Source organism: Aquarana catesbeiana, linkage group LG03 (genome assembly GCF_042186555.1).
Source record: "Aquarana catesbeiana isolate 2022-GZ linkage group LG03, ASM4218655v1, whole genome shotgun sequence".
NCBI lineage: Eukaryota > Metazoa > Chordata > Amphibia > Anura > Ranidae > Aquarana > Aquarana catesbeiana.
The window spans coordinates 140744342-140762474 of NC_133326.1; the positions used below are offsets into that span (position 1 = coordinate 140744342).

The 18133-nt window shown below is 42.0% G+C and overlaps 1 protein-coding gene across 1 annotated transcript; it reads right to left on the bottom strand.

The window, feature by feature from the left end:
• Positions 1–107: 107 nt before the first annotated feature.
• Positions 108–11249, bottom strand: ATP6V1F (ATPase H+ transporting V1 subunit F). Its single transcript, XM_073619331.1, has 2 exons — positions 10973–11249; positions 108–7256 (listed from the first exon to the last, which is right to left on the bottom strand). Exons 1-2 carry the CDS (start codon positions 11134–11136, stop codon positions 7055–7057), a joined length of 366 nt encoding a protein of 121 aa, XP_073475432.1. The 5' UTR covers positions 11137–11249; the 3' UTR covers positions 108–7054.
• Between the last annotated feature and the right edge of the window lie 6884 nt (positions 11250–18133).

Sequence of the window (18133 nt, forward strand, 5' to 3'; positions counted from 1 at the left end):
CCGCACAATAATTATTATTGAGTAATTTTTAACGAGGATATTTTTAAGATACAAAATCAATCTATATGACACAGTCTGTGCATGTGAAACTTATTCACGGAGACGTGTGAGCATACGAAACAGTTATTTATTGGTTGACAAAAACAAATAATCACATGAAATTAAGATACCGATTGCGTTACATGAACGTCTTGAAAATCAATAAAAACACTTGCAAAAATGGGCGTACCGTCCCTTTGACCTAATACCACCATGATAACTTCTCGGTAGAATCAATAACCTTGTGAACTTGACAATTAAACAGAACGTCTGTATTTCACACGTACAACCGTTACTATGCTGCAGGTAAGTAAGTGGTTAAAAATGTGAAATAAATTAGACGTTTGTATTGTCAATAAATGTGGCAACTATGCAAAAAGAAAAATATGATGAAAAAGTTGAATCTTTAGAGAAAAATCTACAAGGCGGTTATTGATTCGGGAGAATGATTATCAATTGTATAATATTCAATACATCAATATTTGAGAGAACATACAAGATAAAATCAACATGGCATAATTACCCATTCCAGGATGGCTACAGTTCCTATTGGCTGGTTACCAGAGTTAAGATGGCTGCCGTAGTTTCAAAATGGATACTCTTAAGGAGGATTTACTTCTTGTGACCTCCAAGTTCTAAGTATTAGGTGTTGAGGAATCTTCATGAATGTAAAGATATGTATTCATGCATGGTGCATGAGTGTCAGTCTGGGAGCGTGTGTATCTCCCAGTGTCCCCCCCCCCCCCCCAGGGTGGATCCCTGAGCTCTCCCCCTGAGCTCTCCTCCTCTCCATCTTTTTCTCCCTCCTTTTCTCCCCTTTCTGGCATCTCACTTGCCTCTAAATACCATTTCAGATAATAAGACCATAAAAATTATAATGGCTCTGCTCAAAAGGACATGGCTTCTTTCTATTGGTTACAAACTTAATCATTTACCTTTCTCGTAAATTTAGTGAGTTCAAATAATACCACCTTCAACCACCAGGTGTCTCACATGTGTTTTGAATCTATCCTTTTAAGTTAATACATTCTATTTTCATAATGTGTATAATGGTAAGGATAGTATATACCTTTAAATATTCTGGTAATCGGTCTAATGTAAAATACACTCAGTATAAGTTTGATTAGTCACCATTACATAACTTGGTTATATATATGTATCTCTATAAATGTATGTCTATAAAAACTGGTCTATGAAATACCCATGTTGTTATATATATTAATACTACATAAAAATGATTATCCATCTGGATACCTGTATAACTTCTGGTATCTCCAATGAATATTCGTTTATCTAAGCATAGGCTACAGTCTTATATAGTTATAATCATAATTATATGTTTTTCCTAATACTAATTAGTTTCTTAAAACACTTCTACTTATAAAATCACACTTTCATATACATTTTCTTCATACCAAAGTTGTTGGGTCCGCAGATGCCAAAATTATAATATGTCTCTGTGACCTACAATGTCATAGATAGTTTGAAATGACTTATAATAACCTTATAGATACTTTTAAAATATTTTTGACTTGCACCAACTTCAAATCTTTCCCACTGGATGTTTAGAGATGACTTGTTTGTCTAAACAGTTCCTAAAAATTCACACAATGGGTTTTGTTAGCCAAGGTGTTAGCTATTTAAACAGTCCCTCACTTGAACACAATGGGTTTAGGCCAAGTGAGGTTATTTCTATGTGAGAATAGTCTGTATAACCTTGTCTCCTATTTTTTCGTTTATTCACTAATACCATGTAAATATCTCCGTGTTTTGTGACGAGAACAGCCATTGTTTGAAGTAGTAGAAAAACTTGGAAAAACATGAGAACGTCTAATTTGTCCTAAAGGTCTCCAAAAGGGCAACAGTTCAATTATTGCAACATCACAGTTCATCTACTTTTTGAGGCCTAAGAAATTCTCATATTTTTGCCAGTAAATATAAAATGTATTCCTTCATGAATTCACAACAAAGGGTTTAAAAATGCCTATGTTGCGGCACTTCCAAAGTGTTTTTTAGGCACTGTGGAAGCGCTGCCCATTCATTTCAATAGCCAGGGTGTTTTGGGAGCGGTGTATACCCCGCTACCAAACACCTCCAAGGATGCTGCTTTACAGGACTTTTCCTAACGATCGAAAATGCCCCAGTGTGAAAAGACACACTGAAATGAATAGGAGGCGGGTTTTAGGCGCTATTTCTAGCACTAAAATAACTGAAAGCCGTCTCAGTGTGAAAGAGGTCTAGGAGATCAAGTCCCGCTGCCAGCACAGTGATGTATGCAGTCTCAGCTACATACAGCTCATGTGGTGTGAGGAGACTGTATGGAAAATGGCCCCAGCCCCTCTTTAAACCCACATCGAACATGTTTTGCCTTGCCCTGATTAAGCACCAGGCCGTTTTAACACAGTATTACATGCTGAGCAGGCGATGTGCGGCGTCCTCACACCATATGATTGGATCGCTGTCTGGATTAAGCATTTTGGACATCTGCACCCTTCTGAAACAGTGGACTACCAGAGAGATAATGTTAGTTAATCACTTGTAGCCTACAACGGGTTGTTGTACATACAGTGCTGAAACAGTTACTTTAGACCAGCTTGGTTCAAACAAACTACTTAAAAACTTTGCTTAACCCCAGGGTGGATAAAAATCGATTTTTTTTTTTTTTTTTTTTTTTTTTTTTTACGGATTTTGATTTAAAACAGTTTTACCAAACTTTTTTTATAAAATGCTTTAGGAGTAAAAATCTATGTAAAGAGTTTCCATTTAAGATACATTAATAATTTTGTTTATTTAGTATGAAATGGAGCTTAGTTATGTAGTACGAGGCTGTATATTCGGCAATATTTACATTTTTGGCAAAGTCAGTCAATTAATCCAAGCTCTGCAAGCTGAGATAACATGCACTAGCAATGTTATTGTTTTAATTAAATAAAAGAATTTGAGTAGTTCTCCAACTATGTGTGATTAACCTATTAACCTAAAATTGGTTTCCAATATCGCTGTTTTACTAACCTGACAGCTTATATCCTAAATAGGAAACCTTAATTTTGTTTGCAAATATTAACCACTTCCAGCCCACGGACGTCATATGACGCCCTGGGCTTTGGGCGGGTATATCTGAATGATGCCTGTAGTTACAGACATCATTCAGATATTGCCGGTTTCAGCCGGCGAATCTCTACACCATAGGAATGATCATAGCGGCCGTTCCGCCGCTTGATCGTTCCTATGGGAGGCGAGAGGGGACGTTCCCCCCCTCCCACCGCCCTCCGGTGCTTGCTCCGACTCACCGTTACAATCGGTGAGGCAGAGAGTGGATCCGCCGGCGCCGGATGTAGATCGTAGAGATTTCCGGCGGACCAGATGGTCCCCGAAGTCTCTATGATTGTCGGAGGCCAGGCGCAATGTTATGACGTCACACCCGGCCTCTCCATTCAAAAAAACGGCGCCGCTTCGGCTGGGAAGCGGCGATCGTTTTATTTATTTTTTTTTATTTCAGGCTTCCCAGCCTAGTGGTGAGATATGGGGTCTTATTGACCCCATATCTCACTATTAAGAGCACCTGACATGTCATATTGCTATTACAAGGGATGTTTAGATTCCTTGTAATAGGAATAAAAGTGATCATTTTTTTTTTTTCAAAAAAGTGTCAAAATAAAATTAAAAAAAAAAAAAAAAAAATATAATGAACAATAAAAAAAAAAAATAAAAAATTTTAAAAGCGCCGCTGTCCCCGTGTGCTCGCACGCAGAAGCGAACGCATACGTAAGTCCCGCCCACATATGAAAACGGTGTTCAAACCATACATGTGAGGCATCGCCGCGAACGTTGGAGCGAGAGCAATAATTTTGGCCCTAGACCTCCTCTGTAACTCAAAACATGTAACCAGTAAAAAAATTTCAAGCGTCGCCTCTGGGGATTTTTAAGTACCGAACATTGGCACCTTTCCACGAGCATGTGCAATTTTGAAGCATGACATGTTAGGTATCTATTTACTCAGAGTAACTTCATCTTTTACAAAATGCAAAAACATTGGGCTAACTTTACTGTTTTGTTTTTTTTTTAAACACAAAACAGTTTTTTTCCCCAAAAAAACACGTTTGAAAAATTCCTGCGCAAATACCGTGTGAGATAAAAAGTTGCAACAACCGCCATTGTATTCTCTAGGGTCTTTGCTAAAAAAACATATATAATGTCTAGGGGTTCTATGTAGTTTTCTAGCAAAAAAATTATGATTTTTACATGTAGGAGCAAAGTGTCAGAATTGGCCCGGTATTGAAGTGGTTAAAGATTCTAACTACCAGCAAGAATAAGTCCTTACATTTAAAGAGCGCCTGTCATTTCAGATCCACCATGGCAGCGTCTGTTAGTGGGCATCCACTCACCTGCTGCCACCACATCCCTCACCTTGTTATATCACTGCCGCATCACCAGCCGGCCCATTAAAGTGAATGGGACTGTCGGTGAGTCAACAGCGGGTCAGAGGAGGAGCCGCTGCGGGACAGAGATGACAGTTGCTCTTTAAAAATGATGATTTAAATCAAATCCACCCTGCTTAACCCCTCCCTGCCGCTGTCTCCCAGCCCTTTAAGTGGATCCAAATGCAGGGAGGCAGGGGCAGGCATTCTGATCATGTGACTGCTATGATTGGTAGTAAAATGATCAGAAAGCTCTCAATTGCAAGTATGCATCTGGAGCTCTCTGGTACCTGATCGTTATTGTTCTCTTAGCACAATGAAGTGTTTACCTATGGCTGACATATATGTGGCCACTCAGCATTAAAGCCCACATACCGAGAGGTTGCATAAATGCATCAGGTCAGCTGGGAAGTGGTAAGCATTGCGTTAGGCTTTAATGTGTTAAATGTGCTTAAAAATGGTTGTGTAAAAATGAAAAATTGTGGTACTAGACAACTTTTTTTTTCTTTTTTAACACATCCTGCTTTAGTGACCATCACGGCAATGTGTGGTAAATCTCTCATCTAGAGAAAAACATGTCCAATACAGTTTACTAAATAAACAAAAACGTTGACTTCCACTGTTAGGGTATTTATTAAAACACATCAAACATTTATAAATTTAGCCAACAATGATGAATCAAAATTTAGAACATGTTTACAGTTTCCATGACAAAAAGCTGCTCAAATTTAGAACTCTTAAGCTATTATCAATATAAAATAAAAAAAAAAAAAAAAAAAAAAAAAAAAAAAAAGGTACTCCAGGTCCAGATTTAAAAAAGCTAAAACTTTTTTTTTTTTTTTCTTAGTTATAGGTAGTTATGACAATCTTCCCCACTCTGATCTGTGTCTATGTTGAGGACAGTCACACCCTCTGTGTCTTGATGACCATTCTCCCAAGGACAATACATGAAAGAACATCCAGAATTCTCAGATGTCACCAGAACAGGGCTAGAGATCAAATCTTCCACTCGGGGACACTTGTTCTAGAGACAATAGTCTAGGAGGGGGACTTCTTTTATTTGGAGACAGACAGGAAAAGAAGATTTTCCCAATGGCTACAGCTAGCAAAACAAGTTTTAGCTTTAAATATATTTTAATGTATTTTTCACATTTATGAGCATGCAGTATATGTTGCATACTTTTATTTATGCATCATGCAAAGAGCATTAAATACAGGCAGGTTTCATTGGGCAGATGCTAAAACCATGATACAAGTGTTTTTGTGGGTTCCTTTTCACTTGGGCCCTTTAACGCATGTTAATGCACAAAACAAAAAATACAATACAACAGTGATGTGAATGGATTAAATTAAAAGTAATTCATTTTTACAAAGGGATCACAAGTTTTCATGGCCAAGACTCCTTCTATAGCAGAGAAAGCACATGAGTTAACCGTTCCAATCAAAAAGGTGCAGCCAGTATGAGCTGCCACATGAAGAACAGCAGAGGGCTGAACTAGCAGGGCACTTATTAAACCAATATATTTTATGCAGAAAAAGGAGAAACAACATTTCAGCCATTGCACACCATAGAGGCCTGGCGTTTAACAGCCTCAGCCTAACTCCATCCGCACTATGCCCTCCAATTTGTTTTGCCCACCCAAGGGGCTTAGTCCAGGTCAGGGGGGTGGGGTTGTGGCCTGGATGGAGTTAGGCTGAGGCTATCACCTGTTACATACTAAGCTTGTATGGTGTGCAGTGGCTGAGATTATTTCTTCTACTTGTTCTGCGGATTACATAGAGTCAGGGTAGACTCCCAGCCTGACCTGCACCCTCAGCTGAATACACTGAATAGGGGACATAGATGCCAGAACAGAGACCCTGAAGTAAGTTTAGATTCATTATATATTTTCTGCCCAAAATCAGAAATAAGTGTAACTGCTTACAACAGGCAACACAGACATTTCTTCCAGAAACTAAAACCTGCCATACACGGCTCAAATTTTGGACGATTCCTACTGAATTGGTGAACAATTCAAGCTGTGGGTGGCCCTGGGAGCACTGCACCAGCTTAACAAAATTTGATTTTACAATCAAGTTTTGTGAAAGGAGTCAGGTTGAAAATTGTCCACCCAGATGTATTCACTGTTCAGGTATTCTGACAGATGCAGATGCCAACAGCCAGCGGGGGAGCTTTGTTTAGCATGGATAGAGAGATCTTTATTCATAAGACACATGAAGGTAAAGGAGCACAAGATATGTTTAGAACACTCACTATTGCAGAGTCATTGCTGAGCATTACAAATCTGATGTGCTATGTGTGTATCCTGTTCTGTACATCATATAGAATGTTATAGCAGTGGATAAACTTTTCAATATTTCTCACGAAACATGGATGAACACAACAGGTCATTGATAAGAGCTAATATTTATACAGAGACTATTAATGAAATAATACAGCTAAGGCTCTTGAGATAAATTATAAAGGGAAAAAAAAAAAAAAAAGTACAATACATACAGACAGCTTCCACTATTAACATGTCACTGACATACAGTGCAATTCTGGAAATGAAAGAGTTACACAACTCCCAGAACAGGAACCTCCAGACGATGAGCAGTTATCGCAGGTCCTCAGCAGTGAACATGCCCTTAGCTCTCCGCAGAATTGAGTCCTTGTTGGCATCATATGGGTGCTCTTTCGATGGAATTTCAAGCACGGCTGGAATGGAGAGATTGTGAGCATCAATGGCATGGCGAATCATCTCAGCGATGAACTGATTGATCAGTATGATTCCAATATCATCACGCTGCAGAAAACCCCTAAAAAAAAAAAAAAAGGGGGGGACAAAAAAAAGAGAAAACGTAAGAAATTACATTTAATAAATGTAGACTAAAACCATACCATCAGTCAAGGCCACAAAAACTGAACAGTCATTTGCTGTTGCTGCCTGCCTCACTGGGTGGCCAATGTTTATGCTGAGCATTCTCCCAGCATGGAGGATTGAGCAGTCAAACATAGCCCTTGGTCCTCACTAATGATCGGCAGCCGGCGGGACCGGCTCCTGATCATGTCCTACCCACACCATGGGCATACAGGCGCAATTAACCACCAGTGTCAGAAGTCTTTTCACCTTAATGCATAGGATGCATTAAGGTGAAAAAACACAAGGGTTTACAACCCCTTTAACCACATCCCTGCCAATGACATTCATTAGTGGCTATTTTTAGCTTTGATCATTGTATAAATGTCAATGGTCCCAAAAAAGTGTCAAAAGTGTCTGATCTGTCGGCCGCAATCCCAATAAAAAAAAAAAAAAAATTTATATAATTGTTGATCGCCGCCATTACCAGTAAAAAAAAAAAAAAAAATTAATAAAAATGCCATAAATCTATCCCCTATTTTGTAGACACTAACTTTTGCGCAAACCAATCAATATACGCTTATTGCAATTTTTTTACCGAAACTATGTAGAAGAAGAATATATATCGGCCTAAACTGAAGAATAATTTTTTTTATTTTTTATATTTGGGGGGGGGGGGGGTGAGATATTTATTATTATAGCAAAAAGTAAAGAAAAAAAATATTGCTTTTCCTTTCAAAATTGGCACTTTTTTATTTATAACGCAAAAAATAAAAACCGCAGGAGGGGATCAAACACCACCAAAAGAAAGCTCTATTTGTGGGAGAAGAAAAAAGGAGGTCAATTTTGTTTGGGTATAATGTCGCACGACTGCACAATTGACAGTTAAAGTGACGCAGTGCCGTATCGCAAAAAATTACCTGGTCATTAAGGGGGCAAATCCTTCCGGGGCTTAGGTGGTTAAAGGAATGACAGGGCAGGAAGGGCAAAAAAAAAAGAGCCTTTCACCGACATGTGTGTGTATATAGAGGATAGATCTATGTGCTTATATATGTGCACAAGATAGAAGCTGTACAATCCAGAATGCTGTAGATACTTCCATCACCACTGACACAGAACATTTACTGTAAACATTCAGCCTCTGTTATCAATACAAACACAAGATACTCAGAGGGGAAAATCTGCAAGACTGCGGTCAGAGCATGATGTGACTGTATGGAGAAAAAATAAAAAATAAAAAGCAGAAGTCCTACTGATTAAAGGTTGTAGTAGAACCTTTTATTGATCATTGGTGATGTTAGGCCCCATTCACACTAGCGCGTTTTTTGATGCATTTTGCATTTTGCAGAAATGCACGGGAATTTTTTAACATGGGTTCCTATGGAACATGTTCACATCAATGCTTTTTTGTATCTCCGCGTTTTTGGAAAGGGTCGGGGACTTTTTCTCATGCAAAATGCAGCGTTTTGCATGTAATGGTTTTCAATGGACAAGCATCAAAAACGCAAGTGCACCTTTTTTGCAGCGTTTTTGGTGCGTTTTTGCCGTTTTTTTTTTTTTTTTGTAATTTTTTTGTAAGACTGTAAAAAAAAATGAAAAAAAAAAAAAAAAAAAAAAACGCAAAACGCAAATCGCGGCAAAAACGCCGCTAAAACGCCGCTAAAACGCGGCTCAAAAACGCGGCAAGCATGAAAAAAAACCCTCCAAAAACGCTCAAAAGCAACATGCATAGGTGTGAATCGAGCCTCATGGTTACATTTATAAGGCAACCAGCTAAACTCATTACTACAAATGATAAAATAAAATCTGTGCTCATTTGTAATTGTGGTGCAAAGAAAATAGAAATAAACATAGGGCTGCCAAGAGTGATCAGAATATTTATCTCATTTTAAAGTCAATCTAGTATGAAGCTTGACTGGTCCCCATATGAGACATTAGTCCAGTCTACATTCATTCATATGGTGTGTGTGTATATAATCTATCTACACACACACACACACACAGTATCTCACAAAAGTAAGTACACCCCTCACATTTTAGTAAATATTTTATTATATCTTTTCATGTGACAACACTGAAGAAATGACACTTTGCTACAATGTAAAGTAGTGAGTGTACAGCTTGTATAACAGCGTATATTTGCTGTCCTCTCAAAATAACTCAAACACACAGCCATTAATGTCTAAACCACTGGTAACAAAAGTGAGTACACCCCTAAATGAAAATGTCAATGTTGTGTGGCCACCATTATTTTCCAGCACTGCCTTAACCCTCTTGGGCATGGAGTTCACCAGAGCTTCACAGTTTGCCACTGAAGTCCTCTTCTACTCCTCCATGACGACATCACGGAGCTGGTGGATGTTAGAGACCTTGCGCTCCTCCACCTTTCATTTGAGGATGCCCCACAGATGCCCAATAGGGTTTATGTCTGGAGATATGCTTGGCCAGTCCATCACCTTTACCCTCAGCTTCTTTAGAAAGGCAGTGGTGGTCTTGGAGGTGTGTTTGGGGTCATTATCATGTTGGAATACTGCCCTGCGGCCCAGTCTCCGAAGGGAGGGGATTATGCTCTGCTTCAGTATGTCACAGTACATGTTGGCATTCATGGTTCCCTCAATGAACTGTAGCTCCCCAGTTGCGGCATCACTCATGCAGCCCCAGACCATGACACTCCCACCACCATGCTTGACTGTAGGCAAGACACACTTGTCTTTATACTCCTCACCTGGTTGCCGACACACACGCTTGACACCATCTAAACCAAATATGTTTATCTTGGTCTCATCAGACCACAGGACATGTTTCCAGTAATCCATGTCCTTAGTCTGCTTGTCTTCAGCAAATTGTTTGCAGGCCTTCTTGTGCAACATCTTTAGAAGAGGCTTCCTTCTGGGACGACAGCCATGCAGACCAATTTGATGCAGTGTACGGCGTATGGTCTGAACACTGACAGGCTGACCCCCCACCCCTTCAACCTCTGCAGCAATGCTGGCAGCACTCATACATCTATTTCCCAAAGACAACCTCTGGATATGACGATGAGCACGTGCACTCAACTTCTTTGGTTGACCATGGTGAGGCCTGTTCTGAGTGGAACCTGTCCTGTTAAACCGCTGTATGGTCTTGGCCACCATACTGCAGCTCAGTTTCAGGGTCTTGGCAATCTTCTTATAGCCTAGGCCATCTTTATGTAGAACAACAATTCTTTTTTTTTCAGATCCTCAGAGTCAGGATTGCACCGATTCAGTGTCATTGCCAGTAATAGGCTCCGATTCGGCATGAGATTTGACAAGTCAAATCGGCTTGGTGTGAAGGGTGGGGGGGAGGGGTGAGGTGTCAATCCTAATCATCATACTGGACAGTCAGACTGGAATACTTGTGATATTTCAGTGATTGATCTGTGGATCAGAGTGACAGCCAGGAAAGTGGTATTTTATAAGCACACACTTGTGGGCGCCATACTTCCTGAGCACAGCAGTCACTATATAATATATATAATATTAGGGATGTGTATAGAAAGGGGAGAGCCCAGACAGAAGGACCATTCCATGGATAGAAGGAAAGGGGGTGCCTTCCTGTGGTGAAGGGGCCCCTCACATGGAACTCAGGGGACACAGAGATCAATTCACCTCCTCCTCCTCCCCCCCCATACAAACGTCCAGGCCGCTCACTCACCGGAAGGTCTCCTCTATCTCCGTCACACTCGTCTCCTTCTCCACCACCAGGAAATTCGGCTTCCGGTTCTTGTTCAGCTCTCCGACCCCTCCCAGTAAGAAGCCGGTACAGGTGTCCTCGTCCCCGATCACAGCGATCAGCTTTCCCCGGGCCATACCCGCCATGATCACTCCGCTGTCAGCTGTCTACACACCGCCCGCCTCTGTGCTCGGAGCTGAGGAGTGTCATGTGACGCTGGGCGCACCGGTCAGCTGACAGCGGGGGGCGCGGCGGACAGGGGGAGTTCTCTGTGAGGGGCGGGGACTCATGTGAAGGTCAAATCCCGCCATATACAGTATAAGTGATGACGAAACTGAATACATTGGGGAAATATGACCCCGGTGTTTCATCAGATTAGGCGACCCGTCAGAATGTGTAACGGAAGCGACGTTTCGTCGCCGCCATCTTGCTACACCCGCACTCCACAATAAGGATATACTGAGAAGGGGCAAGCGGACATCTTGTTACACCCAACGGAGTTTTGCATTGTACACTTTTTTTTTAAACAGTAAACTGAGTTAGCAAACCCATGAGATCAGCAGGCTTGCCACTGCTTTTAAAATTCACCATCTAAACAGTCAGTGTTCTAAGTACTGTATTTCTCTATATTAACTCAGTTTACTGTTAAAAATAAATGTAAAATGCAAAACACTGGTGGGTGTAACATAGTTGCCAACATTGCAAAAAAAATATGTGGGACACTTTTTTGGCTGTAGGCGGAGCCGTACAATAATTAGGGGCGGGACATTCATTTGTAGGCGTGGCTTAACAAAAAACTACAAGTGCTGCGCGGCAAGCGCGCCGCGGTGAAAGATGGGCGTGGTTTACGTGAAATAGTGGGTGTGGCTTAAATGGCCGTGGCTCAAGAGGGTGTGGTTAGAGTCTGAGATGAATGAGGGATGGAGAGGGAAAGGGGGAGAGAGGAATGACAGGACAGCAGCCCCAGATAAAGATACTCCAAACACCTGGTGTTAACGCTTCAATCATCCCGGCACCATTGTTGTTATGGTGTCAGGATGATTGAAGCGCATTATTTCTATTATTACATTGTAATATAAAATTAAATAATTCAACTCACCATAATGCCGAATCAGTGGGATCCCTGAGCGTGTCACTAGCCACGTCGCCTGCCACAAGCAGAGTCTGTCCTTGCATCAGGTGCCCCCAGCAGAGTCAGTATAGACCCCGTCAGTGCAGACCCCCCTCCATCAGTGCAGACCCCCTCCATCAGTGCAGACCCCCTCAGTGCAGACCCCCTCCATCAGTGCAGACCCCCTACATCAGTGCAGACCCCCTCAGTGCAGACCCCTCCATCAGTGCAGACCCCCTCAGTGCAGACCCCCTACATCAGTGCAGACCCCCTCAGTGCAGACCCCCTCCATCAGTGCAGACCCCCTCAGTGCAGACCCCCTCCATCAGTGCAGACCCCCTCAGTGCAGACCCCCTCCATCAGTGTAGACCCCCCTCCATCAGTGCAGACCCCCTCAGTGCAGACCCCCTCCATCAGTGTAGACCCCCTCAATCAGTGCAGACCCCCTCCATCAGTGCAGACCCCCTCAGACCCCCTGCGCAGGCGCAGTACGAGCCGGCGGAAATAGCCGAGCTGGGGAACTTTTCGGCAAGACACGGTGGCGCCGTGTGTTCAGTGGAGAGGGGAGGACGTACCTACCTGCTCTTAGTTGTAGTCAGGATCATACATGAACTCTACACGGTGCATGGCCTTACATTTCTTGGTTCCAGGCCTGATCCTTAGGCCAGTCCTGTGTCAAGTAAAGCTGCATTCACATCTATGCGTTCTGGAAGCGTGTGCAGAAACGTCCCATTCCAGAACATGCAAAACCAGGAGTCACTCATGAGGTGCTATTATTTCTTAATGGCATCCAAAGAGAAGCCAGCAGACGCACCAAAGCATGCAAAAAAAAAAAAAAAAGGTGTAAAGAATGCACATTCCTACTATGCTGGGTGTGAATGGGGCATTAGGCCTGAATCACACCTATGCAGGTTGCAGTAAGGGCTAGTTTACACTTGCTTCAAAACAAGGCTTCTGACAGGCTTTGTTAAAGCTCTCTGAATGCCAGTCAAAGCTCCTGTCACTAAATAAATTGGTTAGCTTACAGTCCTGTTTACACTTTGCTTTTGCTTTGCTTCGGCTTCCCTTCAAAAATTATACCCCATGTAGCTTTAGTGGTGCTTCAAAGCCTCTTCAAAGCCTCCATAGAAGTCTGTGACAAAGCGCGCTTGAAGCCCCATCGAAGCCTCATCGAAGCTCCACCAAAGCTACACCAAAGGCTCATCAAAACTCCACCAAAGCCACACCAAAGGCTCATCGAAGCTCCATCAAAGCCTCATTGAAGCCCCACCGAAGTCTCATTGAAGCCCCATCGAAGTTTCATTGAAGCCCCATCGAAGTCTCATTGAAGCCCCACCGAAGTCTCATTGAAGCCCCATCGAAGTCTCATTGAATCCCCACCGAAGCCTCATCAAAGCCTCATTGAAGCCCCCCAAAAGTCTCATCAAAGCCTAATCAAAGCCTAATCGAAGCCTCATCGAAGCACCAAGAAAAAGCAAAGTGTAAACAGGACTGTAAGCTAACCATTTTATTTAGTGACAGGAGCTTTGACTGGCGTTCAGAGAGCTTTAACAAAGCCTGTCAGAAGGCATGTTTTGAAGCAAGTGTAAACTAGCCCTTAATACATTTTCTGGGTGCATTTTGCATTGAGAGGGGAGGGGCCGATCCGTGCAGCTAAAGAAGCCAATTCATTGGCTGCGCGGACCGAGCCCCCTTCCTCTCTCCACTGAAAACTAGGGGGAAGATCGAGCGGCGGTGTCGGCGGCCATTTTGCTGGAGCCAGCTGCTCCAAAAATTAAAAAAAACAACATTCCCGATTTTCCTGATGGAAATCCCGATTCGGGACAGCCTCCAATCGGGACGAGGTTCCCAAAATCGGGATTGTCCCGGGAAAATCGGGACTGTTGGCAACTATGGTGTAACAAGATGTCTGCTTGCCCCTGTTTTGTCACATATGGCGACCCATCACATTTGGCTACCCGCTGGAGTGCACATGCGCAACACCGACATATGCGTTCCAACACTGTTGTTTTGTCAGATTAGGCAAGCCGTCAGAATGTGTAACAGAAGTGACGTTCCGTCGTCGCCATCTTGCTACATCCCGCACTCCTCCATAGTAAGGATACACTGAGAAGGGGAAAGCGGACGTCTTGTTACACCCACCGGAGTTTTGCATTTTACACTTGTATGTAACAGTAAATTGAGTTTATATAGTGAAATACAGTACTTAAAACTACGTCTGACTGGTTAGATGTTGAATTTTGAAAGCAGCGAACTTCTGTCAGATTTGCAAACCTGTGACATAAGCAGGCTTGACGGTGCTTTTAAAATTCAACATCTAACGAGTCAGACAGAATTGTAAGTACTGTATTTCACTAGATAAACTGACTTTACTGCTAAAAATAAGTTTAAAATGCAAGACTCCAGTGGGAGTAAGAAGATGTCCGCTTTTCCCCCTTCCCAGTGTATCCTTACTATGGAGAAGTGCGGGGTGTAGCAAGATATGTTTACAAAATATGCAAAATATCTACAAACATAGAATCAATATAAGATCAAAGAGATGGAGGAGACAACAATCAATTGTGATCTAACTGCTATAGTGTTGTAATAGATCATCCCAGTAGTAAAGTCTAAAGGACAGTACAGTGGCTCTTGGTTTGGAAAGTTTGGAGACCCTTGCCCTAGTATACAGAGCACAGCAGTGATTATGGGTTTGCTCTTTGTACTGATTAGAGAAGTTGGATGATACCCTCAGCCTCCTGACTGCAAAACATGTAGAGGATCATACTGTTATGGAGATGATGTTTCCCTGTACATTGCCCTTCACTTCATGTGACCTTCAGATTAGCACAACAACAGTGCGTAGAGAGCATCACGGAATGGGTTTCCATGACCGAGCAGCTGCATACAAGCCTTACATCATCAAGTGCAATGCAAAACGTCGGATGCAGTGGTGTAAAGCACGCCGCCACTGGACTCTAGAACAGTGGAGACGTGTTATCTGGAGTGATGAATCCGCTTCTCTGTCTGGCAAGCCAATGGATGGGTTTGGGGTTGGTGGATGCCAGGAGAACTGTACTTGCCTGACTGCATTGTGCTAAGTGTAAAGTTTGGTGGAGGGGGGATTATGGTGTGGGGTTGCTTGACAGGGGTTGGGCTTGGCCCCTTAGTTTCAGTGAAGGGAAATCTTAAGGCGTCAGCATATCAAGACATTTTGGGCAATTTCATGCTCCCAACTTTGTGAGAACAGTTTGGGGATGGTCCCTTCCTGTTCCAACATGACTGCGCACCAGTGCACAAAGCAAGGTCCATAAAGACATGGATGAGTGAGTTTGGGGTGGAGGAACTTGACTGGGCTGCACAGAGTCCTGACCTCAACCTGATAGAACACATTTGGGATGAATTAGTGCGGAGACTGCAAGCCAGGCCTTCTCGTCCAACATTAGTGCCTGCCCTCACAAATGCACTTCTGGAAGAATGGTCAAACATTCCCAAAGACACGCTCCTAAACCTTGTGGACAGCCTTTCCAGAAGAGTTGAAGCAGTTATAGCTGCAAAGAGTGGGCCAACCCAATATTGAACCCTACAGACTAAGACTGGGATGCCATTAAAGTCCCACTTCCAATACTTTTGGCAATATAGTTTATATGTAGAAAGTTCTTGATTCATTGTTACTCAGTTACTCAATTTCTCAACATGTTTCGTGAGAATGACACGCTTCTCCAGGGGGTAAAGAGGGCTAAAAACAAACAATTCAAAATTCAAAAATTATACCTATCATATTTGTATAGAACACAACTTAACATAACACTCACCAAGTCACAAAAAGCTCAGCACCAACCAGTGGAAGGCACAAAAGTCTGGCTAAATGCGTGTGTCAGAAGCCCCCCAGGAGCAGGTGTGGGGATAAAACAAGGCTGCAGTAAACTACACTGTGAAAGAAATATAAACCAACTTAAAACTCTAAACCACCCTATCTGTATTTTTCGTTTATATAATAAAAAATAAACTCAGTGGTGATCAGAACCACCAAAAGAAATCTCTACAGTATTTGCGTGAAAAAAATGATATACATTTCATTGTGTACAGTGTTGCATGACCACGTAATTGCCAGCTAACCACTTGCCCTCCTGAAGGTTTTGATCATAGCCAGGCCATTTTTTTGCTATTTGGCACTGTTCTACTTTAACTGACAATTGCACGGTCATGGAACACTGTACGCAAGATATATTTATATCATTTTTTCACACAAATTAAGCTTTCTTCTGGTGGTATTTCATCACCACCGGGTTTTTTATTTTTTATTACATAAACAAAAACATTTTGAAAAAAAAAATATTTTTTACTTTCTGCTATGAAACCAATAAAAAAAAAAAAAAGAAATGTAAAAAAAAAAAGAAAAAAACAAAACAAAACGTATCCTGCTACATGTCTTTGGAAAGAAAATGTTATTTGGTTTGCATGAAAGTTATAGCACCTACATACTATGGTATATATACTGGATTTTTATTTTTTTTTTATACTAGTAATGGCGGTTCTTATCGACTTGTAGTGGGACTATGATAGTGTGGCGGGCAATCTGACATCTGCCAATCCCCAGATGACGTTCTTATGTGACGAAACGTGTAGGGTAGGGCCTACAACGGTGACGTCATCACGCTGAACCTCCCAGGAGGTTGACAGACAAGCAAACCAGGAAGTGAAGCGAAGCTCGTAGGGAAGCTGCAGTTCCAGTATAAAGACATGCTGTTTTGATGCTTTTAACTTTTAACTAAGTGCAATCTTTTTACACCATTAAATTTGGAATTTTGAAGTACTTCACTATGGGAGCATTTTTGTTTTACATTTCCTAGCTCCATCTGTAAAGTGGTGGTCCCGGCCATTATTAAGGTTCCTGGGGAGACCTGTTTTCCTGTGCTTGGTGAGACCACTGCATGGTGGTCATGGAAAGCTGGTAAGCAGGAATACTTACTCTCACCTGGGTGTGGAGCAGGATCTATCTAATGTGAAGGATTATCACTTTTCCCCTTACCTGCAGCTTTTTCATCTATAAGAAGCATGGATTTTGGTTTTAGTTTGGTTTTAGTTCCTCCTGTCTATATGGACTGTGCATTTGGGACTCTTCATTAGTTTTCTTTTTAAGCTTTTTTTCACTCATGTCATTTTAACTTTATTAGCGCTGCACTCATTTTGCATTTTATATCTATTTGAGTTCATATTTGACTTGGGAGTGCTAGCAGCTGTATCTGATATCCTATATTTATATTTCTAGTGCAGTGTTAGTCTTTGGGCTTTATTTTTGCAATTTGACACTAGCTGACGCTGGCTGAGGGGTACACTAACTGACTGACACTGACATCAGTAGTGACACTAATACAGTGATCAGTGCTAATACTATATACAGTAACTGTACTAATAACACTGGCTGAGAAGGGGTTAACATTTGGAGGTGATCAAGGGGTTAACTGTGTGCCTAACATTATGTAATGTGCGTAATATGTGCTGCTTTTATGAAGGGTCTTGTTTTTTTTACCTTGCTTTGCAGGGAATAAAAAAAACCCAGCAAGATCACCTGTCAATGTTCAGAGCTCTGTGTTGTTTACAACACAGAGCTCTCTTCCCTGAATGACTGAGCCGATCAGCAGGTCCCCACAATCATTGGCCAGAACCCACTGATCGGCTTGGGCTGTAACAAATCACAGCACAGCCGGGGTGACGGGCGCGCATGGAAGCCTAACCCTGATCATGTACCCAATACATACTGCCAAAGTAGATGTATGTTGGATGGTTGAATAGCAAAAAAAACCTTCCGGAGCTCTTAAGAAGCTGATTGGTTGCCATGCTCAGCTGCCCCATATTCTGTCTGCTCCATTTTTTATCTATTCCCCCCTCCGTTCGTTTGACAGATCACACTGTTTAAAGTGGCCACCATTCCTAAGGCCCCTTTCACACTAGTGCGACTTGTCCTGTGACTTGGGACTTCCAAGTCACATGACAAGTCGTACCCCATGATTTCCAATGAGTACCATTCATATCTGTGCGACTTCTAGTCG

Bases quoted from the DNA above. Each gene is read 5' to 3' on its own strand.
- ATP6V1F (XM_073619331.1), bottom strand. From the start codon at position 11,136: ATGGCGGGTATGGCCCGGGGAAAGCTGATCGCTGTGATCGGGGACGAG. The intron at 7,257-10,972 runs GTGAGTGAGCGG...TTTTTTTTTTAG, and splicing joins GAGATAGAGGAGACCTTCCG to GGGTTTTCTGCAGCGTGATG.